Here is a 25,825-nt window from a genome sequence, read left to right as displayed (position 1 = left end):
CTAAATGTCTATATCAATATGTTCACCATCTAAATGTCTATATCTATACCATCTAAATGTCTATATCAATATGTTCACCATCTAAATGTCTATATCTATACCATCTAAATGTCTATATCAATATGTTCACCATCTAAATGTCTATATCAATATGTTCACCATCTAAATGTCTATATCATATGTTCACCATCTAAATGTCTATATCTATACCATCTAAATGTCTATATCAATATGTTCACCATCTAAATGTCTATATCCATATGTTCACCATCTAAATGTCTATATCTATACCATCTAAATGTCTATATCAATATGTTCACCATCTAAATGTCTATATCTATATGTTCACCATCTAAATGTCTATCCATATGTTCACCATCTAAATGCCTATATCTATGTTCACCATCTAAATGTCTATATCCATATGTTCACCATCTAAATGTCTATATCAATATGTTCACCATCTAAATGTCTATCCATATGTTCACCATCTAAATGTATATCTGCTCTGTTTTATTGATTGATGCTTAGTTTTCATGATCTCTCTCCCACAGACAAAGAGTTTGAGGCTGAACCTCGCGCAGCAGAAGGCAAAGAGGAGGATAGGGAGAGAAGCTCAAAGAGGCCACGGCCACTCCGCTCTGAGAAGGTTTCCCTTGTGAAGGAGCAGGAACCAGCAGGAGGCACCAAGAACCCCATCATCAGTGTGGTTCTGACCGCTCATGAGGCACTTCCTGGTAAGTTACAACTACATTATCATCAGTGTGGTTCTGACCACTCATGAGGCACTTCCTGGTAAGTTACAACTACATTATCATCAGTGTGGTTCTGACCACTCATGAGGCACTTCCTGGTAAGTTACAACTACATTATCATCAGTGTGGTTCTGACCACTCATGAGGCACTTCCTGGTAAGCTTACAACTACATTGATCATCCGTGTGGTTCTGACCACTCATGAGGCACTTCCTGGTAAGTTACAACTACATTGTCATCCGTGTGGTTCTGACCACTCATGAGGCACTTCCTGGTAAGCTACAACTATATTATGGATGTGCCCCAAATGGCACCCTACTACCTACATGGTGTGCTACTTTTGACCAGGGCCCATAGGGAATACGCTGCCATTGGTACGCACATGGATCAACCAGAGGATCTTCAGATTTTATCCAGAAAAGTATAGATTCACACTGTTGCTGATGGTACATTTTCAGAGTTTTATGTATGAAAAATCAGGAAAGTTTATAGTCTATGTATTCCCGATGACTTGTATAAACGTTTATCTGTCTGTGTATTTGTTTATTTAGGTGCCACAAGGATAGTGCCGATCGAGGCCACCCCGGCAGAGCCGGTTGCTACAGCAGACACAGACCCTCAGGAGGCAGGACAGAAGAGAGGATTTCAAGAATATTCCATACAACAAGCTGCTTATGAAGTGCCATTAAAGTCCAACAGGTACAGACATTTGGGTTGTACACCACACAGCAGTTGAAGATAAAGTACCCAGACTGTATTGTGGCATTAATAAACATAATGATGTCTTGAGTGAACTGAATCAATGTAGTCTACAGTATGTCATAGTCTAGGCTACTATATGTAACACTTTAATGGATGTGTCAACAACAGATTTCAGCATTGTTACTGTAGATACAAACATCATGTTTTTGCTATAGCTCAAATAGAATTTTGGCAAGTTACTTTGGAAAAACAGCAACACATATTTGGTTCTACTGTATGTGTATTGCAACATTCCTCGTTCATACAGAATAGGACAGACCCAGTTGAAGATCTTCACCTGCGAATACTGCAACAAGGTCTTCAAGTTCCGCCACTCCTTGCAGGCCCATCTGCGAACCCACACCAACGAGAAACCCTTCAAGTGCCCACACTGCGACTACGCCAGTGCCATCAAAGCCAACCTCAGCGTTCACATGCGCAAGCACACGGGAGAGAAGTTCAGCTGTGAACACTGCTCCTTCCAGTGCCTCAGCAAGGGCCACCTCAAGGTGCACGTGGAGAGAGTTCACCACAAGATCAAGCAGCACTGTCTCTTCTGCAAGAAGAAGTACTCTGATGTCAAGAACCTGCTCAAACACATGAGGGAGAGCCACGACCTAGAGGACAAGAAGGTGAAGGAGCGCTCTCTTTTTAAAAATCTATCATATGTCTTTATACTGTCTTTATTATGAGATCTTATTGATGTAGTTATTAATAACATGTATTATGAGATCCTATTGATGTAGTTATTAATAACGTATTATTATGAGATCTTATTGATGTAGTTATTAATAACATGTATTATGAGATCTTATTGATGTAGTTATTAATAACATGTATTATTATGAGATCTTATTGATGTAGTTATTAATAACATGTATTATTATGAGATCTTATTGATGTAGTTATTAATAACATGTATTATGAGATCTTATTGATGTAGTTATTAATAACATGTATTATTATGAGATCTTATTGATGTAGTTATTAATAACATGTATTATTATGAGATCTTATTGATGTAGTTATTAATAACATGTATTATTATGAGATCCTATTGATGTAGTTATTAATAGCATGTATTATTATGAGATCTTATTGATGTAGTTATTAATAACATGTATTATTATGAGATCGTATTGATGTAGTTATTAATAACATGTATTATTATGAGATCTTATTGATGTAGTTATTAATAACATGTATTATTATGAGATCCTATTGATGTAGTTATTAATAACATGTATTATTATGAGCTCTTATTGATGTAGTTATTAATAACATGTATTATGAGATCTTATTGATGTAGTTATTAATAACATGTATTATTATGAGCTCTTATTGATGTAGTTATTAATAACATGTATTATTATGAGCTCTTATTGATGTAGTTATTAATAACATGTATTATTATGAGATCTTATTGATGTAGTTATTAATAACATGTATTATGAGATCTTATTGATGTAATTATTAATAACATGTATTATTATGAGATCTTATTGATGTTATTAATAACGTATTATTATGAGATCTTATTGATAACATGTATTATTATGAGATCCTATTGATGTAGTTATTAATAACATGTATTATGAGATCCTATTGATGTAGTTATTAATAACATGTATTATGAGATCTTATTGATGTAGTTATTAATAACATGTATTATTATGAAGGTGAAGGACTCGTACCATGAGTACAGTCTACAGACCAGAGAAGGCAAGCGGCAGCTCCTCTACGACTGCCAGATCTGCGACCGCAAGTTCAAGAACGAGCTGGACCGTGACCGCCACATGATGGTCCACGGTAGTGAGAGGCCGTTTGGCTGCGAGCTGTGTGACCACGGCTGCACCAAGTTCCAGGCTCTCCAGGCTCACGTCCGCAAGCATCCCTTCCTCTACGTGTGTGCCGCCTGCCAGCAGAAGTTTGTCAGCTCCGTGCGGCTGAAGGCCCACCTGAAGGAGGCTCACCCAGAGTCAGAGGAGGCGGCTGGGTTCTCAGAGTCCATCAACAGCAGCTTCTGTCTGCTGGAGCCGGGGGACGACATCAAGAGAGAGATGCTGAGACAGGATGAGATCAGGATGGCTGAGGAGCTATCTCTACTCAACGCCCAGCAGGAGGAGGAGGAGGCCCTCGCTGGTGACCCTTCAGAGGAGCAGGAGGAGGCCCTCGCTGGTGACCCTTCAGAGGAGCAGGAGGAGGCCCTCGCTGGTGACCCTTCAGAGGAACAGGAGGAGGCCCTCGCTGGTGGCCCTTCAGAGGAGCAGGAGGAGGCCCTCGCTGGTGACCCTTCAGAGGAACAGGAGGAGGCCCTCGCTGGTGACCCTTCAGAGGAACAGGAGGAGGCCCTCGCTGGTGGCCCTTCAGAGGAAGAGGAGGAGGCCCTCGCTGGTAACCCTTCAGAGGAACAGGAGGAGGGGGAGGGAGAAGAACAGGAGGAAGGACTGGGAGAGGGGGAGGAACAGGGAGAGGGGCTGGGGGAGGAACAGGGAGAGGGGCTGGGGGAGGGGGAGGAACAGGTGGTCCCTGATCCGGGCCCTGAGGAGCAGACTGTAGAGACATGCGTGTTGAACCAACCTGCACAAGAGACTGAGACTCTACAAGACAGAACTGAGCCAATCAGTCCTGAACAAACCCAGACAGCAAGCAAAGGCACGACCCAGGAAGTAATCCGTGAGGAGAGACCTGATAAGACACTGGTGGAGGAAGACAAGCCTCATGGGGAGAATAACGTCATTGTGGCTGAACAAGACACTTTGGTAGAAAAGCCTTCAGGCAAGGAGGAGTCAATGGGCCACCAGCAGCATCCAGAAGAAGACAAAGGCTCTTCATCAACATCACAAGGTCATGTTGAGGAGACTCTCCGGTCTTTGGTTCTGATTCAGGGGGAGGTCATAGGTCAAACAAATGCTTCAGCTGGCCCACAAGGAGAAGATGGCACAACGGAGGAGAGGAGCGCTTTCCAACAGATTCTAGATAAGTTGCAGAAAAGGCAGCTGAACATGGTTGTCTTTGACAGAATCCGAAAAGTATACGGGGACCTGGAATGTGAATACTGTGGTAAGAATATATCACGCAAATATATTGACATAGAAATCATTTTATTCTAGCAGTATAAGTTGCATTTTTTACAAGAGTTTGTAATTTCATAATTTCCTGTGTTTGTAATTCATCTGTAAACCAGCTGTTTTTTTGTTCCCTGTCTAGGAAAGCTCTTCTGGTACCAAGTCCACTACAACATGCATGTGCGTACTCACACAAAAGAGCATCTACATTACTGTACCCAGTGCAGCTATTCTTCCATCACCAAGAACTGTCTGAAGCGACATCTGATCCAGAGACACAGTAACATCCTGCTTCAGTGTCCGATGGAACACTGTCAGTACTGCACACCTGACAAGTACAAGCTGCAGGCCCACCTCAAAACACACTTTGACAACGTGAGTCTGGGGCCCAAATGGAACCCTACTTTTGACCAGGGCCTAAAGGCAGTCACATAATCTGATCATTATTACATTGAAATGTTTGTTTGTTGACTCTTAACATCATCAATTTAATCCAATATTAAGGAGAAGAGAAGCTTTGCTTGCCCTGTGTGTGAGGAAACGTTCACTGAAGATAAACTGAAGCATCATATCAAGAACTTTCATCCAGGTAAGAGACCAGAACTAAGCCCAATCTTTGTTTGGTGTTCTATTACAACAGCAGAGCTTTAATGATGTTTAAATCCAAAATATCATACCCATTTCCTGATTGGAGCCAGGCATGAAGGTAAATAAGCCTTGTCCGAGCCAGAACGGCCCATAGGGCAGGAGCCTGTCCTGTTTCTGAATCTTGAGGCAGCTTTAATGTACAGCCTCTGGACAGGACGCTGGCTATGTAGGTAAAACTCGCTCTTATCTGCAGATACGCCGATGAACACCATCTCTGAGGCGCTTGGGGTGAGGGTGCAGATGAAGGGCTTGATCGGGAAGAGAGCGTCTAAGTGTCCTTACTGTGACAGCTACTTCATGAGGAACGGAGCTGATCTGCAGCAGCACATCTGGGCTCACCAAGGTAGGACAATCAAACTCATTAGACTGCGTACCAAATGCCATCCTATTCCTTATAATGCGTTCTACTTTTGGACTCTGAGGTGGCCCGAAGTGGTTTTCTACACCTTTTAAAAGGCAATAGCAACTACCACACTTAACTTTTTAGAGGAAAGTTTTACTTGCAACGAATGTGATGTGTGGTTGTCTTATCGCTGTGAAGTGTGGTTGTCTTATCGCTGTGATGTGTGGTTGTCTTATCGCTGTGATGTGTGGTTGTCTTATCGCTGTGATGTGTGGTTGTCTTATCGCTGTGATGTGTGGTTGTCTTATCGCTGTGATGTGTGGTTGTCTTATCGCTGTGAAGTGTGGTTGTCTTATCGCTGTGATGTGTGGTTGTCTTATCGCTGTGATGTGTGGTTGTCTTATCGCTGTGAAGTGTGGTTGTCTTATCGCTGTGATGTGTGGTTGTCTTATCGCTGTGATGTGTGGTTGTCTTATCGCTGTGATGTGTGGTTGTCTTATCGCTGTGATGTGTGGTTGTCTTATCGCTGTGATGTGTGGTTGTCTTATCGCTGTGAAGTGTGGTTGTCTTATCGCTGTGAAGTGTGGTTGTCTTATCGCTGTGATGTGTGGTTGTCTTATCGCTGTGATGTGTGGTTGTCTTATCGCTGTGAAGTGTGGTTGTCTTATCGCTGTGATGTGTGGTTGTCTTATCGCTGTGATGTGTGGTTGTCTTATCGCTGTGATGTGTGGTTGTCTTATCGCTGTGATGTGTGGTTGTCTTATCGCTGTGATGTGTGGTTGTCTTATCGCTGTGAAGTGTGGTTGTCTTATCGCTGTGATGTGTGGTTGTCTTATCGCTGTGATGTGTGGTTGTCTTATCGCTGTGATGTGTGGTTGTCTTATCGCTGTGATGTGTGGTTGTCTTATCGCTGTGATGTGTGGTTGTCTTATCGCTGTGATGTGTGGTTGTTCTTCCTACCTTAGTTGAATGCACTGTCTGTAAATCCCTCTGGATAAGAGTGTCTGCTAAATGACTACTGTCTGTAAATCCCTCTGGATAAGAGTGTCTGCTAAATGACTACTGACTGTAAATCCCTCTGGATAAGAGTGTCTGCTAAATGACTACTGACTGTAAATCCCTCTGGATAAGAGTGTCTGCTAAATGACTACTGACTGTAAATCCCTCTGGATAAGAGTGTCTGCTAAATGACCAAAATGTAAAAGCCACTGTATCTCTTCCCCCTGTTAGGAGTGAAGCCCTTCAAGTGTTCCCTGTGTGACTACGCCAGCCGCAGTAAGAGCAACCTGAAGGCCCACATGAGCAGACACACCACGGAGAAGACACACCTGTGTGACATGTGTGGCAAGAAGTTCAAGTCCAAGGTCACTCTGAAGAGCCACAAGCTGATGCACACAGAGGACGGTGAGAGAAAACCCACAAACGCTTTGAGATCTAGGGTGAGTCCCAAATGGTACGCTGTTCCCTATATAGTGCACTACTTTTGACCAGAGTTCCTGGTCAAAAGTAGTGCACTATATAGGGCTCTGGTCAATAGTAGTGCACTATATATGGAATAGGGTGCCATTTGGGATCTAGTGGGGGTAGTTAACATTGAAGTCTTATCTTTGACTGTAATTAACCAGCAGGTGAGTATTGTCATCCTGTCTCTGTCCCTCCATACTGTAGGTAAGCAGTTCAAATGTACAGAGTGTGATTACAGCGCTGCACAGAAACCTCTACTGGTACGACACATGGAGCAGCACGCCTCTTTCAAGGTAATCAGAAGAGGGCTGTCTCTATATAAAGCTTTTATAATACAGTCACTAGCATCAATGTATCAACACCAGCCTCTAACAAGTTAAACTTCCACTACCATAAAATACATTTGGACAGTTTAAGGGAGCGCACAATGTTCCTTCAGTAAAAGGACCCTTTCTAGTCTTCATTATTGTTGGAAGCCAGTTGAAATGTGTTTTCCACAGCCCTACCGCTGCGGCCACTGTCACTACTCCTGTAACATAGCAGGACCCCTGAAGAGACATTACAGCAAGAAGCACCCCAACCAGGAGTACTGTAACGCAGGGCCTGGTCCAGCCACCTCTGAGGCTGTGGAGCAGCAAGGTGAGTCGCTCAGCAGAGACACACCGATCTCTGGAATGGACAATACATTTGTGGAGATCATACTGTACCAAACAGAAACACATTTACATATATATTAACATTTAGCAGATGCTCTTATCCAGAAAGACTTAGTCAATGTATTCAACTAAGTTTAATAGGGAAAACAAATATTGTTATCTCTACCTTCTTGCCCTTTGTGCTGTTGTCTGTGCCCTGTTTTGTGTTGCTACCATGTTGTGTTGTCATGTGTTGCTGCCTTGCTATGTTGTTGTGTTAGGTCTCTCTTTATGTTGTGTTGTCTCTTGTCGTGGTGTGTTTTGTCCTATATTGATATTTTTTCAATCCCAGCCCCCGTCCCCGCAGGAGGTCTTTTGCCTTTTGGGAGGCCGTCATTGTAAATAAGAATTTGTTCTTAACTGACTTGCCTAGTTAAATAAAGGTTAAATAAAATCAGTCATGTCAGTTCCAGTAGACCCATCTCCAAAACAGAGGACCTGGAATCGGCCTTTCCTCAGTAAAACAGAGGACCTGGAATCGGCCTTTCCTCAGTAAAACAGAGGACCTGGAATCGGCCTTTCCTCAGTAAAAACAGAGGACCTGGAATCGGCCTTTCCTCAGTAAAACAGAGGACCTGGAATCGGCCTTTCCTCAGTAAAACAGAGGACCTGGAATCGGCCTTTCCTCAGTAAAACAGAGGACCTGGAATCGGCCTTTCCTCAGTAAAACAGAGGACCTGGAATCGGCCTTTCCTCAGTAAAACAGAGGACCTGGAATCGGCCTTTCCTCAGTAAAACAGAGGACCTGGAATCGGCCTTTCCTCAGTAAAACAGAGGACCTGGAATCGGCCTTTCCTCAGTAGAAACAGAGGACCTGGAATCGGCCTTTCCTCAGTAAAACAGAGGACCTGGAATCGGCCTTTCCTCAGTAAAACAGAGGACCTGGAATCGGCCTTTCCTCAGTAGAAACAGAGGACCTGGAATCGGTCTTTCCTCAGTAAAACAGAGGACCTGGAATCGGCCTTTCCTCAGTAAAACAGAGGACCTGGAATCGGCCTTTCCTCAGTAAAACAGAGGACCTGGAATCGGCCTTTCCTCAGTAGAAACAGAGGACCTGGAATCGGCCTTTCCTCAGTAAAACAGAGGACCTGGAATCGGCCTTTCCTCAGTAGAAACAGAGGACCTGGAATCGGTCTTTCCTCAGTAAAACAGAGGAGGAACCTGCACACTGTTTGCTGTGTGTCCTGTGTGAGACTGTCCTGTATCTCTAGGTGGAGTGAAGTGTCCCGTGTGAGACTGTCCTGTATCTCTAGGTGGAGTGAAGTGTCCCGTGTGAGACTGTCCTGTATCTCTAGGTGGAGTGAAGTGTCCCGTGTGAGACTGTCCTGTATCTCTAGGTGGAGTGAAGTGTCCCGTGTGAGACTGTCCTGTATCTCTAGGTGGAGTGAAGTGTCCCGTGTGAGACTGTCCTGTATCTCTAGGTGGAGTGAAGTGTCCCGTGTGAGACTGTCCTGTATCTCTAGGTGGAGTGAAGTGTCCCGTGTGAGACTGTCCTGTATCTCTAGGTGGAGTGAAGTGTCCTGTGTGAGACTGTCCTGTATCTCTAGGTGGAGTGAAGTGTCCTGTGTGTGACTGTCCTGTATCTCTAGGTGGAGTGAAGTGTCCCGTGTCTCTAGGTAGAGTGAAGTGTCCCATGTGAGACTGTCCTGTATATCTAGGTGGAGTGAAGTGTCCCGTGTGAGACTGTCCTGTATATCTAGGTGGAGTGAAGTGTCCCGTGTGAGACTGTCCCGTATCTCTAGGTGGAGTGAAGTGTCCCGTGTGAGACTGTCCTGTATCTCTAGGTGGAGTGAAGTGTCCCGTGTGAGACTGTCCTGTATCTCTAGGTGGAGTGAAGTGTCCCGTGTGAGACTGTCCTGTATCTCTAGGTGGAGTGAAGTGTCCCGTGTCTCTAGGTAGAGTGAAGTGTCCTGTGTGTGACTGTCCTGTATCTCTAGGTGGAGTGAAGTGTCCTGTGTGAGACTGTCCTGTATCTCTAGGTGGAGTGAAGTGTCCCGTGTGTGACTGTCCTGTATCTCTAGGTGGAGTGAAGTGTCCCGTGTGAGACTGTCCTGTATCTCTAGGTGGAGTGAAGTGTCCCGTGTCTCTAGGTGGAGTGAAGTGTCCGTGTGGACTGTCCTGTATCTCTAGGTGGAGTGAAGTGTCCCGTGTGAGACTGTCCTGTATATCTAGGTGGAGTGAAGTGTCCCGTGTGAGACTGTCCTGTATATCTAGGTGGAGTGAAGTGTCCCGTGTGAGACTGTCCCGTATCTCTAGGTGGAGTGAAGTGTCCCGTGTGAGACTGTCCTGTATCTCTAGGTGGAGTGAAGTGTCCCGTGTGAGACTGTCCTGTATCTCTAGGTGGAGTGAAGTGTCCCGTGTGAGACTGTCCTGTATCTCTAGGTGGAGTGAAGTGTCCTGTGTCTCTAGGTGGAGTGAAGTGTCCTGTGTGTGACTGTCCTATATCTCTAGGTGGAGTGAAGTGTCCTGTGTGTGACTATGTGTACGGTACCAAGTGGGAGATGAACAGACACCTGAAGAACAAGCATGGCCTCAAAGTGATTCAGAGTGACGTGCTTGGTCTCAACCAATGGGAGGTAAGGTTTAATAGTCTCATATATATATATATATATATATATATGGTCAATATTAAGATGTTTTTCTATGTCTAGACACTGTGTTAAGTGTGTGTGTGTGTGTGTGTTCTGAGGTGGTGGAGCAGTCGGTGGAGGAGCCCCTTACCCAGTACCTCCACATCACTGAGACAGAGGACCCTCAGGGGACCGAAGCTGCCGTGTCAGCCCTCCAGGACCTCAGGTTCACAGAGAACGGTTAGGACAAGTTAGCCTGGTCCCAGATCTGTTTGTGCTCTTGCCAACACCATTGCTCCTTGTCAAGCCACATACAACAGAGTGACAAAGAGTTGAAATATCCTTGGTGTCCCTCACTGTGTTTAATGTATTGGAATGATCTGCTTAGGGGTGGTGGCGACCACCACGGAAGGGCTGGATCCCACAGCGGTTAACATCCTGCAGCAGATCATTGAGCTGGGGGCAGAGTCTAATGATGCCACAGCAGCCTCCATGGTGGCCATGGTCCCTGGCAGAGTGACCGTGGTGGAGCAGGTAAGAGCAGTGTCAAAAGTAGTGCACTATAAAGGGAATAGGGTGCCAATAGTGCAGTACTTTTGACCAGGGCCCTTTGGTCAAACGTAGTGCACTATAAAAGGGAATATGGTGCTTGGGCCCTTGTCAATAGGGAATATGTTGCCATTTAGGACATCCCACTCCAACACATTCCAATCCTCTTTCCACCATCTTCCAGGTGACTGAGGAGGAGGGGACCCACACTGTGATGATCCAGGACCCCTTCCAGCAGGCAGCCTCCATGGGGCTGGGTGAGGAGCACCATCTGGTGGTGTCGTCTGATGATGTGGAGGGCATGGAGACGGTCACCGTGTACACTCAGGGAGAGGACGCCTCCCAGTTCATTGTCTATGTCCAAGAGGCTGTGGAGACCGAGGAGCATACTGTGGAATCTATCTGAGCAGGCCAGAGCGTTGGTGCAGGCATGGAGGAGCAGTCAACAGTTTCATCCCAGGTCATTCAGTAGGTGGAAGACATTTTGAAAACAGGGAGATATTACCTGAACTTGTCCAATTAGAACACAGATTTGTATTGTTCCGTTGCTAGACATTTTTCTAGTGTGCCCTATTGAACTCCACCCTGGCTTGCTCTATGAAACCCACAACCAATCTCCAATGGCTTTGATTGGAATAACATAGTGGCTTGAAATGTATCATTTCATCGCTTATGCCTTTTCTCTGTGATTAGCATTTCCTTATGTTAATTCAACTTAATATATCAAAGGCTTTTCTTAGAAAACAAGATTTTGGAATGTACTTTTTATACAAGTGTATAAGTCATTTAGTAAGGGAATAAAATGTGGATAATTCAAATATTCATGTCGGGATTCAATCTGTAACGCTGTCGACAATGAGCCTTTGAAAGGCTATGTTACCGCGTTCACAGAGATCACATTCAAGGTAAACGCTGCAGAGGTCGCCTTAATCGGAAATGACCTTTTAAAATGTCAAGCGCCTTTTCAGATTGCATCTCAGCCTTACTTAGCTTACAACATGGTTGCAGTTTTGGCATGATGTGCCTTTAATGTTTACAACGGATCATTTACAGGACTGGATTCTTTATAGGACTAGATTGTTGATCATGTTTATCTGTACACCCCCCATCCTGTTGACTAATAGTTCTACACCTATTGGAATGTTAGTCAATGAACAATTAAACGCATCATGACAAACTCAATAGCTTGAAAGTGTTTATTGACATGAACAATTCACCCATGTCTGATCTCTGGTGTAGAACTACCAGAACACATATGTTAGATGAGTGGCTCTCCAGTACACTGGTCATTCATGTTGCCTTCCAATGCTCCTCGGAAGTGACAAATACAAGGTTCAGACGGCGAAACAAACCACTTGAACGACTCTCCCAAGTTGGACTTCCAAATAGGAAAGTCTGTGATGGAGATGATACCCGGGATTACAAATTGTGATGTTTCGTCACTGACATTTCACCTTTTCAACTAAGGATCTAGGACTTCCTGCTCTCCTCAGCCATGAGTTCTCTGACGTGGTCGTCTTCCTGGCTGAATTCCCGGCCGTCCTCCTCCTCCCTCTCCTGACCCTGGCTGTGTCTGGACAGAAGGTACTCCTTAGGAGTGATGTCATCATCAACGGGCCGTTTGGACTTCTTCTTCTTCTCCATTATCTTCTGCTTCCTGTACTTTGCCAGCACCTCCAGCTGCTGCAGTGTGAGCTCTGGTGCCAGGGTGTTTGAGGTAGTGTCTTTGACCCTCAGTTTGTAGTCCAGGATCTGCTTGTTGAGAGCGTCGTGGTCAACCCCGAACAGCACAGGTTTTTTAGACGTGGTGGGCTGTCCTGGTTCCACTACATGCAGTCGTTCTCTGTAAGATATTAGATGTATTAAGTCAACTTCAAAAACTCACTTGACTGTATTTACTATTTGAGCCCCAGTCTTCATAAAGATTGTTTCTCACCCCAGTCCATCTTCAGGACCAAAGTCAGCCATCTTGAGTAGGTTTTCAACCTAACAGCACAGTCCACAAGCACAAAGTTCATCAGCAGTCTTTCATAAAATGTTGAATGTTGTTTGTGTTCTAATGAATATGAAATGCCAATTACCTCAGACATGGCTGCGTACTGTTTATCCTTTATGAAAACCAAAGGAGGGACACCACCAAGGGTTTGATGAGCCATAATGAGGTACCTGTTAACAGAGCAGCACAGGGGTTCTCTCTAACATCATCCTGAAACAACCTAGCCTGAGTGTCAGTCTCTGTGTGCTATCCTGACAACTCCTTGTCATGTTTTGTCTTGACATGGACCGTTGGCAAGAACACACAGACCTGGAACCAGGCTAAAATCATCAGAAAGAGAAGAGTACTGCTATTTTCTGAGAGAGTGCTTACCTTATTCGAGGGCTGCTCTTGTCCAGTGCTTGCTGAATCTGGTCATCCCTCTCTGACACACCACTGGTTTTCCAATAGACCCGGCAACTAGAGAAGTCTGCAGGCAGTGACACCTGATGTGACACACACGCAATATTATAACAACTCAAACGGAAGGACTTTGCATTTTGGCGCAGTCCAGGCAGTGCTGAGAGGGTTAGAATGGAACTGTACACAATAATAGCACCAATTTTATGAAGCTACCTTGCATTACCAAAATGTCATTGAATATTTCAGACCAAGCTGAAGTACTTCCTAGCCTGGTCCCAGATCAGCAAGTGCTCAATGCTGTCATTGTCCAGCCAAACATGACAATGAGTGACAGGGAGTGGGCATGATTGCACAAACACACCAGCACCCAGGCTAGGTTATTCCTACCCTTGAGATGTCCACACTGTAGTTGTAGACCTCATAGTTGACTTCAGGGGAGCTCAGTAGATCAGTGATGGCCTTGTACAGGATGGAGTTGAGGACTCTGGTGCGCATGTTGTCCCCTTGGCTTTGTTTCTTAGGTGGCTTCAGAGCACTGAGCTGACTGGACGGTGGCCCCTGTCAGAATTACGAAGGTTAAAGTGTGAAACCGGATACAGCAAGCCTGAGTGCCAGTCTGTTTCTACTGTCTTGACAACTCCTTATGGAATTGGTATGCCAATGACAACAGAACAGGCGTTGCACAAACAGATAAGGGGCCAGGCTGAGAATAAGCCTAATTACAATCTAAATCACGACATGAGACAGTGTACCAACCTGGGGCGGTGTTTCATACCAGAGCTTCTTCCTGTTGAAGACATGTCATTTAGAAAACGTTACTCAAGTCATAGCAGAAGATGAGCCTGGTACCTGATCCGTTTGTGCTCATGCCAACAACTGTCATTGTCAAGCCAAACATGTTTGGCGTGACAAGGATTTGACATGACGGCTCAAACAGACTAAACAGGCTAGTAAGAGTACTAACTTACTAGGCTCAGTCGGCTGATTACTTGATAGCTAGGCTAGCAAGACATGATTAATCAAATCAGGGCTTGCTACCAAAACGTTCTCTTACTTTGTTTTGTTGACAAACTTCCTCAACAGGTTTTTACCAGCACACTTGGAAGAAGTGTGAAAATCTCTTCTGTCATGACAAACTGATGAGACGGAACGGTGCTCGCAGTTCAAATGATGGACTCGATGCTGAGGACCAAGTTCGACACCGCCGCCGGTCCGTTTCTTCATAGCCATACAACTGCTCGCGTAATGCTGAACAACTAGACATGGTTTTACTCTTGAATATGTATTAATTCCAAACATGATCAATATGTTACTGAAATCTTTAAAAAGCTAGTGATTTCTTCGGTCGCACACCAGCTAACTAGCTAGCATGTATATAAACATCACCCTGCGCAACTAGTAATGTCTGTCTGAAGAATGGGTTAAGGCAGAAGCAATCGTTGTCAAAGCTACTTCGTTTTTGGTATTGTGGCAAACAAATGTTATAGGTGCAAGCCGCCACCTACTGTATTGGCTGTGTATCTGCCTACTATTCTGTAGTATGTATTCATTACACTTTGTGAAAGAATTGCCCTACCTAACCCTGCACCCAGTAAAACCTCACCACTACTCCACTACTTTAGCCTGCTATAAACCTACTCCAGGCCAGCAGCCTGGGAGAACAGGACACTATCGTTCAAAATATCTGAACTCTTCTGAAGTAAAATGCCTGTACACCCAATGTCAGCTAGGAATCATCGATTGTGGATTTATACCACAGATAAGGTTAGAGAATATTAATTCATTGTTAAAACAATTTCTATAAATCTACTAGTAACCTTGTTGGGTGTATTTCAAGCCAGGACATACTATATTTATTTCATTTTAATCCACATGCCAAACCCAAAAGAAACAAACTAACATTTTACAAATAATTATGGGTAATTTATGGGCAAAACAAAAACACAGATCAACGAGGTCATCTCTAGAAAAGAAGAAAAACACACATCCTTTAATTTAGCACAGCATGGAAACAATGGTTCATTTGAGCATGAAAACTTCTATAGGAGAACCGAGGCACTTGTACTATGCATCTTGAATGTCACTTTATTATCTACTACAGCATATTATGCTAATAAACTGCTTTAGTTTTGAGCCAAATAGTGCGTGTTTACAAGCTGCCCAGGCTGTGAAGTTATACTGTACAAATAGTTATCAATGACATGAGGTTCCAAATAAATATCGTATGTGTTCACAAGTTCTTGGGTATATTAACAGATCGTATAAAATATCTACACACATTTAAATTCTACTAAACACTCTTTACAATTGTACAAAAAAAATTGGTCCACACTGTAGTTTTTGTCAAAATGGGTACATGTATAAACTCAAGTGTTAATTGACAAATATTAGTTAGACTTTTTTTTCATGACCTCAAAGGGACATCTATTCTCATGACTCTTTCTCATCTTCAAATGTTGTCTAGATGACATTGTTTTCTTTAAAATTCCCTTTTTATAATAAGAAAATAATGACAAGGGCTATCACCGTTTCTTTCTATACATCCAAAATATATCTTCTAGATAAACACAGCTTGCAATTTGGTTAATATATTTCCTCTTCTTTTTGTTTGCACACTGACTCACTTTGAATGCATTCTGTCTGCAGAATGACTGTGCATACAGTAAGTTAGACATTTACTTTCCCTGGCTCAGCTTTCTCTTCAGGTTCAATCTCTGGAACAACAAGGTCGTGCTTCAGCTTGCTCAGCTCAGTCCAGTTAAACCCCATCAGAACCTTAGTCTTCTTCTGTCGGAGCGCTTTCATACACCGGCTGCGCTTCGCTCCAAACAGAGACGCCACATCAGTCCTCTGGAACCACAGGCGGCCTGCCAGGGCCTCCATCTCTTTCCTAGACAGGTAGGGCCTCTGGTGGAAGTATCTGGTGAGGAACTCCTTTCTATCCTGGAAGGGAAGCATCTCCATTCCTGTGGGATCCAGCACCAGGGACACAGTGGGGTCGAATGTAAAAGCACCAGGTTTGGATTTGTGCCCCACCTGCTGCTTGGTGGCCCCCCCTGTCACTTCCCTAGACCTACTCTGTCTGCTCTGATCCAGGGCAGCGGCCGGCACGCCACCGTTGATTGTCTGGGCATTTGGATCAGGGTTGATCAATCTCTCTGCATCCTTGGCTGCCTTGGGGGCACACCTGCAGCGCTGGACGTGTATGGAGATGGTTTTGGAAGTGGACTTGTCTGTGTACACCCCCAGGCAGTATACACACTTGAAGGCTGGGGCCTTCAGTATGGCATGTATAGTGGGTACAATGTGGTGCTTTGTCTTCAGATGGAGCTCGTAATCCTCCCCGTTCTGAGGCTTCTCTGGACAGAAGGGACAACCGTCTTCTGCTAGGTTTTGATATGCTGACTTGATGGACTCTCGTCTCAGCTTCAGATAGATCCGGTCTTTAGTCGATGTGACCAGAACCACGTTTAGCTCCTTGTCTGCCAGCAGGTCTTTAGGGACATTTGCGCTCATGTCAAAAAAGGGAAACAAAAGGCTCCCCTGGGGATTGATTCCCAGACGATATTTCTCTTTGAGGACGTCACAGTTGGCTTTGTCTGAGAGCTTGTGTTCCTTACCCATGTGTTCCATGACTTGCTGGATGGAATAGAACACCAGTGGGCAGAGCAAACACTGCAGACCATGCAACAAATGCTGAAAAATACCCTTCTCCGACAATAACGTTTTACATCTTGTGCATTTCACTGTGTTATTCTCCATCTTCTTCAGAAATTGTGTCTGCACAGCCAACTCTTTGGGTTTCTCAGTGCTGTTGTCACCTTGTATCTGGTTCATCACGGCCGTGCTAGGCATTTGATTGGACACCGTACCGTTTCCCATGACGATAATAGTCGACGGCTTGTTCTGCTGTTGTAGAGTGGTCATGTTCTGCGTCACAAGCACACCTTTATTGACAATTTGGGTGACCCCAGCAGACTGGACTGGCATGGCAACCTGAACAGTTTCCAGTGTGTAGGTTGGCATGCCGTTTACCTTGTTGCCAGTAGGGACCAGACGGACAGACTGGGAGGACATGACGGCTCCTCTGGGACCAGACTGGGTCAACATAAGGGGCTGGGAACCACCACCCATCTTGTTTTGGACATTGATTTGGACACCAGGTGGAAGTAGGACCTGTCGGGGCTGTTGTTGTTGTTGGGGAACTCTAATTGTTATTGGTACCGGTTTGGTGGCATTCTGCTGGGTGTTGGGCAGCATCATTCTGATGGGACCAGCTTTGACGAGTGTGGAGGTGGGCAAGGCAGCACGGTTCTGAAGAGAAGTCACAGCCTGCTGAGTGAGTATTAAGCCGTTTCCTCCTGGGCCCTGTGTGGGGAGGAACATGTGCCTCTGGTCTGGACCACACACAAGGGCCGTTGTGTTACTTGGAGCGGCCAAAAGCATAGTACCGGTGGAAGGGTTTTTTGATATGGACCTTCCGTTGGGTTGTTGTTGGTTAATGTTCTTGGAGACCAGAGAGACTACCTTTTGGACAGCCCTGGGAGCCAGGTTCGGAAGCTTCTGCTGCGGGCTGTTCCTTATGCTAGTTTTGAGGTTTGTGTTGACGTGTTCGACGATGAAGGGCCTGATGTGCGCATGCAGTTCCTTGTGTTTGTCTGAGCTCAGAATGTGGTAGAGCAGGTGCTCTGACGTCTCCGCCGGCATGTTACACATCCTGCAGAAGAACGTGGACAATTTGACCCCGTCCGCTGTCTGTTCCGCTTCGTTCCGGTGACCATAGTAACGGTTCAACAACGATCCGTAGTGGTTCACCAGGACGTGTTTTCTCATGACATAGAACAGCGAGTCGTGGAACCCACAGCCTCGACACGAGTACTTGTCTCCTACGTCAGTGGTGGAGACTGAATGGATGGTAGTATGGGACGTGGTGGAGGTTAAAGTACATGAGGCACTGGTGGTTTTGGCTGATCCCCCGTGGAACAGCTTGATGTGTTGATTGGTGATGTCAGGCTGGCTGATGAAGGAGCAGTTGGGGCAGGAGGACAGGGCGCTGATGTCCTCCTCCTCCTCATGACAGCGCTGGACGTGTCCTCTGAAGGTGTACCATGACCGGGTAGAGAACCAGCACAGGGCACAGCATAGCATCTCCCTGCGATATGGCCACTGAGTGATTTAAATAATAATGATGAAGTTAGCATGTGATTTAAATATTCATGTTACATTTAAAATCTAGAGTTAAGACATATTACAGTGTTGCAACAGCTATTATGACAGAATAATAAATGACTTGTCCTCCACAACGATGAGCGTACCCTTTTTCTCCTTTTGCCATGGTAACCATCCGTTAAATCCTCCCAGTCTGTGTTCTCAAAACAGTCGTCTCCTGCATCAAAGCATTTAAGATCCTGGAAAACAAAATCGACCAAGAGATGGTTCATGCAAAATGAATCTATCAATATTCTATTAAGAGTAGCTACAGTGAACAAAGTCCCACTAATATCTGTGCTTGAACGTTTGTAGTGTACAAACAGAACTTACATCCAACAACTTTTTGCAGTTGTCAAGTCCAATGTCACATAGAATATCTTTGACTCTCTTCCTTGATTGTCTGATTTTGTCCAATTTCTCCACAGGTAGTTGGTACATCTTTTCCCTGCACGAGCAAAACACAGCAGTAAATAAAAGGTTCATTTCACAAGCTAGAGGTAGGCCTAGAAACAAAAACAAGACATTTTAAATCAGGTTTTTGTTGTATATACTGTTAACAATAACCACTTCAGTGTCAGTGATACAAAGTAGCATTTAGTGGAGGTGCCTCTGGACTAGTAGGCCAAGCAAGCGGTTGCCCCTGAATCCCATAAATAGTTATATATAAAATGATAACAACTTTGTCATTAGTCATTGTTGGCGGAAATGGTATGTTCCTCGATTTTCGTTACTGGCTACATGAACGCAATGCCAGCCAAAATGACCAGGCAAGTAATAAAACTTAGAATTTGGTCACATCGTCTGCTGCGAAAAACTGCAGCTAAGACAAGTTACATAATTATGTGAATGGCGCACTGACAGTTGAATGTTACTGGCTAGCAAATAACTACGAAGAATGAGCAGAGAAATACTAAACCACTGATAAACAGTCAGGATGCATAATAATAGTGCATCTGCGCAAGGCAGCTAAAACAGTTGTTAGCTAGCTGGATGACTGATGCTAGCATCGCGTTGCCTCATTTGCATGCACACACAGACAGGTCACTGAGGTAACTTCACCGCTCATACACATTCGGCGGCAGGATTTAAATATTTGGTGAATTGCAACAACGTTTTGGACACAATGTTAATCATGCAGATATATACTGAAGATACATTTGGGAAAGTGTACCTTACACGACCTGGCAGTCGAAGAGAAAGCTCTCGACAGAGTGCGTGCTCGTGAGTCTGTTTTCACCAATCCGAGTGGAGAAGAGCTTAGGCGCGCGCACTACACAGCTATGAAAAATATACCATGAAATACTCGGCATGCACTTATCAAATCGTTTTCTTCGCCTATAATACCAATAATGGCAGAATTTCCTCTATTTTTAATCAACCATTTCTTTTGTTTGTTCTGTTGAAGAGCATCATCCAACTATTGATAGGAAACATGGCGCACAGGAAGTGAGGAAGTGACGTTTGCTCATTAACATATTGCATGGTCATGACCCTCCAATCAAATGAGTGTGTCTCTAATTCTTACCCTGGACCATTTTGAGCACAGTAGAACAATTGAGTTGACCTTGATCACCACTGGGGATCACACCTGTTGCCACCAGGTGTATCACACTCATCAATTCATATCATACCTGTTGCAGCTTGGGGCACCCTGTGAAATCACACCTATGGGGAATAAACTACAACAAGTAAACATGGCATATCTTCATATTGAATATAGAATACATATAGAATTTTAATGGTATACATAGAGAATTCTAGAATTCAAATGGACACATTTGTCTGGTTCAATGAGAGATTTATGCAGCTGTAAGTATTTTTGGTCAATGTCATTTCCCATATGCAGAACATTATGACAACAAATATCATACCAGGTCAGAGGTGAGCTCAAGGCACGGTCAAGCATTAGGTACTTGAACAATATTTTTGATAATTTATCAGCAAGCATGGTCTACATCTGTATTGTTGAAGTGGGTCAGGGAGACTATGTTTCATCTTTGTGTTAACCTTATGGGCCTACTGTGTTAACCCTATGGGCCTACTGAGTTAACCCTATGGGCCTACTGAGTTAACCCTATGGGTCTACTGTGTTAACCCTATGGGCCTACTGAGTTAACCCTATGGGCCTACTGTGTTAACCCTATGGGCCTACTGAGTTAACCCTATGGGCCTACTGAGTTAACCCTATGGGCCTACTGAGTTAACCCTATGGGCCTACTGAGTTAACCCTATGGGCCTACTGTGAGCAAATCACAAATCACTGAAACTGTGGTTGATATTTAGCCCACATGCTCTTTAATCAAAGCCTATGGACAGAAGGGCTGAACACTCACAGAAAACAAATGCCAGTGGCTCACACAGGTCATAATGACACAGTTCATAATGTCACAGTTCATAATGACACAATTCATAATGACACAGTTCATAATGACACAATTCATAATGACACAATTCATAATGACACATTTCATAATGTCACAGTTCATAATGACACAGGTCATAATGTCACAGTTCATAATGTCACAGTTCATAATGTCACAATTCATAATGACACAGTTCATAATGTCACACTTCATAATGTCACAGTTCATAATGACACAATTCATAATGTCACAGTTCATAATGTCACAGTTCATAATGACACAATTCATAATGACATTTGGGCCACACGTAATGGCTTGATATTTTGGTAAGGGGATAGTTAAGGATTTATTCCTCATAAATAGCATTAGACATATTTATTTAACCTTTATTTAACTAGGCAAGTCAGTTAAGAACAAATTCTTATTTACAATGACGGGCCAATTGTGCACCGCCCTATGGGACTCCCAATCACAGCCGGTTGTGATACAGTCTGGAATCGAACCAGGGTCTGCAGTGAAGCCTCTAGCGCTGAGATGCAGTGCCTTAGACCGCTGTGCCACTTGGGAGACATAATAAAACCACAACAGTGCTGTAGCTTTAATAATACACTCTCTCTACTCAATGCATCAGCAGTACATGTAAAGGACATGTACATTCACAGTATAACAAGTGCCAGAACTGGATTTACTACTAATGGTGTTTCATGACTATTTCCATATTAAATGCTGTGGCGCTCCGCTTTGTGGTTTCAAATGTGCTGAGAGACTGACCCTGAGAGGGACAACATTTAAGTGGGTTCAAAAGGTCAGATCGCTGAATTCACAATGAATCATCAACAACCTATTCCCTTTATAGTGCACTACTTGTGACCAGGGTCCAGGTCAAAGCAGTGCGATATATAGGAAATGGGGTGTCATTTGGGAACCAGCCAATATGAAACGTCTCCTCAGTCTCAAGTATAGAAAAGGTATAACAAAGGCCGGCAGTGTCTGTAGCACAGGAGGTTGGTGGCACCTTAATTAGGGAGGACAGGCTCGTGGTAATGGCTGGAGCAGAATGAGTGGAATGGTATCAAATACATCAAACACGTGTTTTATACCATACCATTCACTTAATTCTGGCCATTTTTATGTGCCGTCCTCCCCTCCCTGTGGTTTGCAGTGTTCTAGAATCTGACTGTAGAATCAGGTGATGACCATTCCGTCCTCCCCTCAGCAGCCCCCTGTGGTTTGTAGTGTTCTAGAATCTGACTGTAGAATCAGGTGATGACCATTCCGTCCTCCCCTCAGCAGCCCCCTGTGGTTTGTAGTGTTCTAGAATCTGACTGTAGAATCAGGTGATGACCATTCCGTCCTCCCCTCAGCAGCCCCCTGTGGTTTGTAGTGTTCTAGAATCTGACTGTAGAATCAGGTGATGACCATTCCGTCCTCCCCTCAGCAGCCCCCTGTGGTTTGTAGTGTTCTAGAATCTGACTGTAGAATCACAAGGTGATGACCATTCCGTCCTCCCCTCAGCAGCCCCCTGTGGTTTGTAGTGTTCTAGAATCTGACTGTAGAATCACAAGGTGATGACCATTCCGTCCTCCCCTCAGCAGCCCCCTGTGGTTTGTAGTGTTCTAGAATCTGATTGTAGAATCAGGTGATGACCATTCCGTCCTTCCCTCAGCAGCCCCCTGTGGTTTGTAGTGTTCTAGAATCTGACTGTAGAATCAGGTGATGACCATTCCGTCCTCCCCTCAGCAGCCCCCTGTGGTTTGTAGTGTTCTAGAATCTGACTGTAGAATCGCAAGGTGATGACCATTCCGTCCTCCCCTCAGCAGCCCCGTGGTTTGTAGTGTTCTAGAATCTGACTGTAGAATCACAAGGTGATGACCATTCCGTCCTCCCCTCAGCAGCCCCGTGGTTTGTAGTGTTCTAGAATCTGACTGTAGAATCACAAGGTGATGACCATTCCATCCTCCCCTCAGCAGCCCCCTGTGGTTTGTAGTGTTCTAGAATCTGACTGTAGAATCACAAGGTGATGACCATTCCGTCCTCCTCCACTCCTCCCCTCTGTAGCACCAGGCTGTGTCGTAGCTCTGTCCTCAGGGTGAGCAGGCTGCTGTGGTTAAACACACCTCCATTCATCTCCCTGATGGCTGGGCTGCTGCCGTAGTGCTGCTGCAGGGTCAGGTCTCGGCTCAGTCTGAGGTTCAGGTTAGTGAGGCTGGGCTGTGAGTGATAGGAGGTTGAGGAGATGACAGAGTAAGGCCGACGGGGAGGTCGCCGGGTGGATGGCCTAGGAGAAGGCCTAGGACTCTGCTGGGGCTGGGACCAAGCCTGGGAACGGGAGGCTGTGGAGGTGGAGGCACTGGAGCGACGGGATGAGTTTCTGAGTCTTCTCTCAATCACAATGTCCAAGTCCTCGTCACTCTGGAGCTCGTCATCAGTGAAGCTGTAGGCTCCCACACAGATAGGCATGCTGTGGTAACTCTGACAGATGGGCATGCTGTGGTAACTATGGTAGTCTAAAGAGCTGACACTGCCTGAGTTTATCCCCGACATCCAGCTGCCGGTACGCACTATGTTATTACGCTGGTTCACCGGCTTCACCGTGATGATAAGATTGTGACTGTTTGCGATCATCATGTCTGTCACCTGGTCTAACACCTTGCCCATCACCTCAATCCCATTCACCTCAAGCACCTGGTCGTTGATGGCCAGCAGCCCTGTGCTCTCAGCCAGGCCTCCAGGGACCAGCCGTGAGATGAAGATCCCAGGTACCTTCTCCAGGCCGTGGGGAGTCACCCTCACAGTGGTCCCATCCCGGATATAGAACCCCAGGGGCTTCTCTGAGCCCTGGCGGTAAAGGCGCACCCGGCGCTGAGATGCGGGCAGGAAATCTGTGTCAATAATGGACGAGATGGGACGGAAGTCCTGCGGCCTGCTGATGTGGACCGTGGGCCTTTTGCGGTTCACGTCGCCGCGTGGCAGAGGGATTGCTGGCACCTTCCTCCGGCGTGTCACAGTGGCATTGGGGCAGAAGATATTGTCGTCTACTTCCTCTGTGAACAGGAAATCTGTTAGTACACGTCTTGAAAAGCAAAATTGTCAAATGCACCAACTAGTCTAATTCCTCTAAGGGCTACAATGCAACTAAACTGATGCATTGTTTGTTTTACTGTGTGGGTCAATGTGGGCAAGAAACAACTTCTGACTTAGCACAACAACCAGGACATAAATCATACTGTCAACATCAGAAAGGATTGCAGCAGAATATGTTCTGACTCTCTATAAACTATATAAACAGGAGTTCCTGAGGTTACATAAACAAGGGAAACAAATGTAGATAGTGTAAACAAACATACGAAAATAGCAGCGCACAGCAATTACATGAAAATAAACATAAACCCTGGACAACTAAATGACTTCCCCTTCTGCTGCTGGTGGAGACGCACATAAACAACTTTCCTGATGCCAACTCTGATAAATCCCTTATGAAGAAAGCATGCAAGAAGGATATTTGAATTCCAGTCTCAGCCTTGAATGATATGTTATCTCAGTGTTATTGAAGCCTATCGATGTTGCCTAGTTTTATTACCTTTTTAATGGCAGACAACCATAATGACTGGCATAGTCTTGCATAACTACAGTTGGTTGTGTTTAGGGCTTTAGAGTGAAACAACTGACTGGTCTGTTCTGGGTGAATACCTTGTCTCTGTATGAAGATCCGCAGTAAGGTGGGAGCAGTGGACACGGCCTTGCAGAAGTTGTCATCGTTATTGATGGGTAGTAGTTCTCCCTGGATATCTGCATAGCCAATTATGACATCAATGCTGGTTAGACGGTGCAGGCACAGGATGAGCTTGTAGAAATCTTGGAACTCGCCAGGGTTGGAGCGGTTAAGGGAAAACCTTCTGAACTCTGCTCCATACTAAAGACAGAATTTTTCGGAGAAACTTTGAAAGATAAAGAAAAGTTGTCCTTTCCATACTAGACAAATCAAAGCAATTCATTGACAAATGTGATTTTTATATTGAGTGTCAGGAATGTATTAGGCTACTGGACAAAACTAAGATGATATGGAGCAAAATATATATATATACATGTACCTGTAGATCAGCCAAGGATTGTGAGCAGAAAATCTATCTAGCTTATTAGCTATTACACATGCAGGTAATAACACATTACTTATAATCTAAAAAATAATGTTATGACAGGTAAAAATTGCAATTAATGGGTGGATGGACCACCAAATTCGTGGTAAACAGATTATCTCATACCATAAAAGCATAAACGCATTTAAAAAATGACAGTAGCCTACACTAGGGTGACATATTGGTTGTAGGACTATATATAATTTTAGTCAAGGACCGTTATTCTTCCATTTATCGGGAGCACATTGCGCAGCTAGCCAGCATCCTCTCCAAATGGAACAATAGTCAGCCCATAAAACAGGATGTCCAACTCCCGCGCGGCTACTTACTTTGCTTTTCACTTCCACTGTCGCACGATACTGTAAAGAAGACTGCGATTTACTTAAACTCCGATTCATTTTCTTATTCTTCAGAGCCCCACCGGGTTCTGTGTGGGTTGTAGACTACTACGTCTGTGGGTTCAGTTTGATCCACTGTCTGCTGCCTGTGCGTAAAGTTACGCTTCTTCATACAAAGCCGTTTTCCCGTACTTGTGCGGGAGGAGTTACTGCTTTCTTCTGTCACATAAAAAGACTGTGTTGTTCCCCACTGACTGGTGCGGGACCGGGGCAGACGGATTGGGTAAAGTTAATTAACCACCATGACATCACCGCCCTCATCCTTTCCATAGCTTCCCTCTCCTCTCCACCGGAGGACGCAGTTTCTTCTCTTCACCGCCCTCATCCTTTCCATAGCTTCCCTCTCCTCTCCACCGGAGGACGCAGTTTCTTCTCTTCACCGCCCTCATCCTTTCCATAGCTTCCCTCTCCTCTCCACCGGAGGACGCGGTTTCTTCTCTTAAGTGCTGTAGGGATTGATTACATTGGACTACTAAATATCTTGTA

At 44.8% G+C, this 25,825-nt stretch overlaps 4 protein-coding genes across 10 annotated transcripts in view; 1 reads left to right on the top strand and 3 right to left on the bottom strand.

Moving 5' to 3' along the window:
- Window positions 1–12,015, top strand: part of zfat (zinc finger and AT hook domain containing) — a 66,395-nt gene extending 54,380 nt beyond the window's left edge. For 3 of the 5 annotated variants that reach the window (XM_082975907.1, XM_082975906.1, XM_045712771.2), the window contains exons 4-17: window positions 555–737; window positions 1,307–1,454; window positions 1,765–2,128; window positions 3,176–4,559; window positions 4,707–4,939; window positions 5,069–5,153; window positions 5,406–5,555; window positions 6,786–6,959; window positions 7,224–7,312; window positions 7,520–7,658; window positions 10,166–10,290; window positions 10,404–10,524; window positions 10,673–10,818; window positions 11,018–12,015. In XM_082975907.1, the coding sequence (XP_082832033.1) occupies window positions 555–737; window positions 1,307–1,454; window positions 1,765–2,128; window positions 3,176–4,559; window positions 4,707–4,939; window positions 5,069–5,153; window positions 5,406–5,555; window positions 6,786–6,959; window positions 7,224–7,312; window positions 7,520–7,658; window positions 10,166–10,290; window positions 10,404–10,524; window positions 10,673–10,818; window positions 11,018–11,239 (3,563 nt within the window). In that variant the 3' untranslated portion in view covers window positions 11,240–12,015. Of the gene's footprint in view, window positions 1–554; window positions 738–937; window positions 1,030–1,306; window positions 1,455–1,764; window positions 2,129–3,175; window positions 4,560–4,706; window positions 4,940–5,068; window positions 5,154–5,405; window positions 5,556–6,785; window positions 6,960–7,223; window positions 7,313–7,519; window positions 7,659–7,935; window positions 9,809–10,165; window positions 10,291–10,403; window positions 10,525–10,672; window positions 10,819–11,017 lie in introns of those variants that run through there. The other 2 variants (XM_082975909.1, XM_082975908.1) reach the window with 2 other exon arrangements.
- rbfa (ribosome binding factor A) lies at window positions 12,016–14,656 on the bottom strand. Its single transcript, XM_014186193.3, has 7 exons — window positions 14,286–14,656; window positions 13,988–14,018; window positions 13,619–13,789; window positions 13,202–13,314; window positions 12,915–12,999; window positions 12,770–12,819; window positions 12,016–12,676 (listed from the first exon to the last, which is right to left on the bottom strand). The coding sequence occupies exons 1-7, from the start codon at window positions 14,528–14,530 to the stop codon at window positions 12,304–12,306; spliced, it is 1,068 nt and encodes a 355-aa protein (XP_014041668.3). The 5' UTR covers window positions 14,531–14,656; the 3' UTR covers window positions 12,016–12,303.
- A 537-nt stretch (window positions 14,657–15,193) lies between these two features.
- Window positions 15,194–19,883, bottom strand: adnp2a (ADNP homeobox 2a). Of its 3 annotated transcripts, none has more exons than XM_082975910.1 (4): window positions 19,619–19,883; window positions 18,773–18,887; window positions 18,547–18,639; window positions 15,194–18,397 (listed from the first exon to the last, which is right to left on the bottom strand). In XM_082975910.1, exons 1-4 carry the CDS (start codon window positions 19,750–19,752, stop codon window positions 15,899–15,901), a joined length of 2,841 nt encoding a protein of 946 aa, XP_082832036.1. In that variant the 5' UTR covers window positions 19,753–19,883; the 3' UTR covers window positions 15,194–15,898. The 3 variants fall into 3 exon arrangements, with proteins under 3 accessions (XP_082832036.1, XP_082832037.1, XP_082832038.1); XM_082975911.1 differs by having other exon boundaries at window positions 19,614–19,879; XM_082975912.1 differs by having other exon boundaries at window positions 19,624–19,760.
- Window positions 19,884–20,714: 831 nt separating this feature from the next.
- On the bottom strand, window positions 20,715–25,771 carry pard6ga (par-6 family cell polarity regulator gamma a). Its single transcript, XM_014148314.3, has 3 exons — window positions 25,271–25,771; window positions 24,496–24,718; window positions 20,715–23,849 (listed from the first exon to the last, which is right to left on the bottom strand). Exons 1-3 carry the CDS (start codon window positions 25,337–25,339, stop codon window positions 22,816–22,818), a joined length of 1,326 nt encoding a protein of 441 aa, XP_014003789.1. The 5' UTR covers window positions 25,340–25,771; the 3' UTR covers window positions 20,715–22,815.
- Window positions 25,772–25,825: the final 54 nt, after the last annotated feature.

This window comes from Salmo salar, chromosome 05, assembly GCF_965601325.2.
Source record: "Salmo salar chromosome 05, fSalSal1, whole genome shotgun sequence".
NCBI lineage: Eukaryota > Metazoa > Chordata > Actinopteri > Salmoniformes > Salmonidae > Salmo > Salmo salar.
This window is presented reverse-complemented; position numbering and strand designations above follow the sequence as displayed.

Bases quoted from the DNA above. Each gene is read 5' to 3' on its own strand.
- pard6ga (XM_014148314.3), bottom strand. From the start codon at position 25,339: ATGAATCGGAGTTTAAGTAAATCGCAGTCTTCTTTACAGTATCGTGCG. The intron at 24,719-25,270 runs GTAAGTAGCCGC...TTCTGTCTTTAG, and splicing joins CAGTGGAAGTGAAAAGCAAA to TATGGAGCAGAGTTCAGAAG. The intron at 23,850-24,495 runs GTATTCACCCAG...TCCTGTTCACAG, and splicing joins GATCTTCATACAGAGACAAG to AGGAAGTAGACGACAATATC.
- rbfa (XM_014186193.3), bottom strand. From the start codon at position 14,530: ATGTTTGGAATTAATACATATTCAAGAGTAAAACCATGTCTAGTTGTT. The intron at 14,019-14,285 runs GTAAGAGAACGT...TGTCTTCAACAG, and splicing joins AAGTTTGTCAACAAAACAAA to GAAGAAGCTCTGGTATGAAA. The intron at 13,000-13,201 runs GTAAGCACTCTC...CTCTGTTAACAG, and splicing joins AAGAGCAGCCCTCGAATAAG to GTACCTCATTATGGCTCATC.
- adnp2a (XM_082975910.1), bottom strand. From the start codon at position 19,752: ATGCCGAGTATTTCATGGTATATTTTTCATAGCTGTGTAGTGCGCGCG. The intron at 18,888-19,618 runs GTAAGGTACACT...TTGCTCGTGCAG, and splicing joins CTCTTCGACTGCCAGGTCGT to GGAAAAGATGTACCAACTAC. The intron at 18,398-18,546 runs GTACGCTCATCG...TAAATCACTCAG, and splicing joins ATGGCAAAAGGAGAAAAAGG to TGGCCATATCGCAGGGAGAT.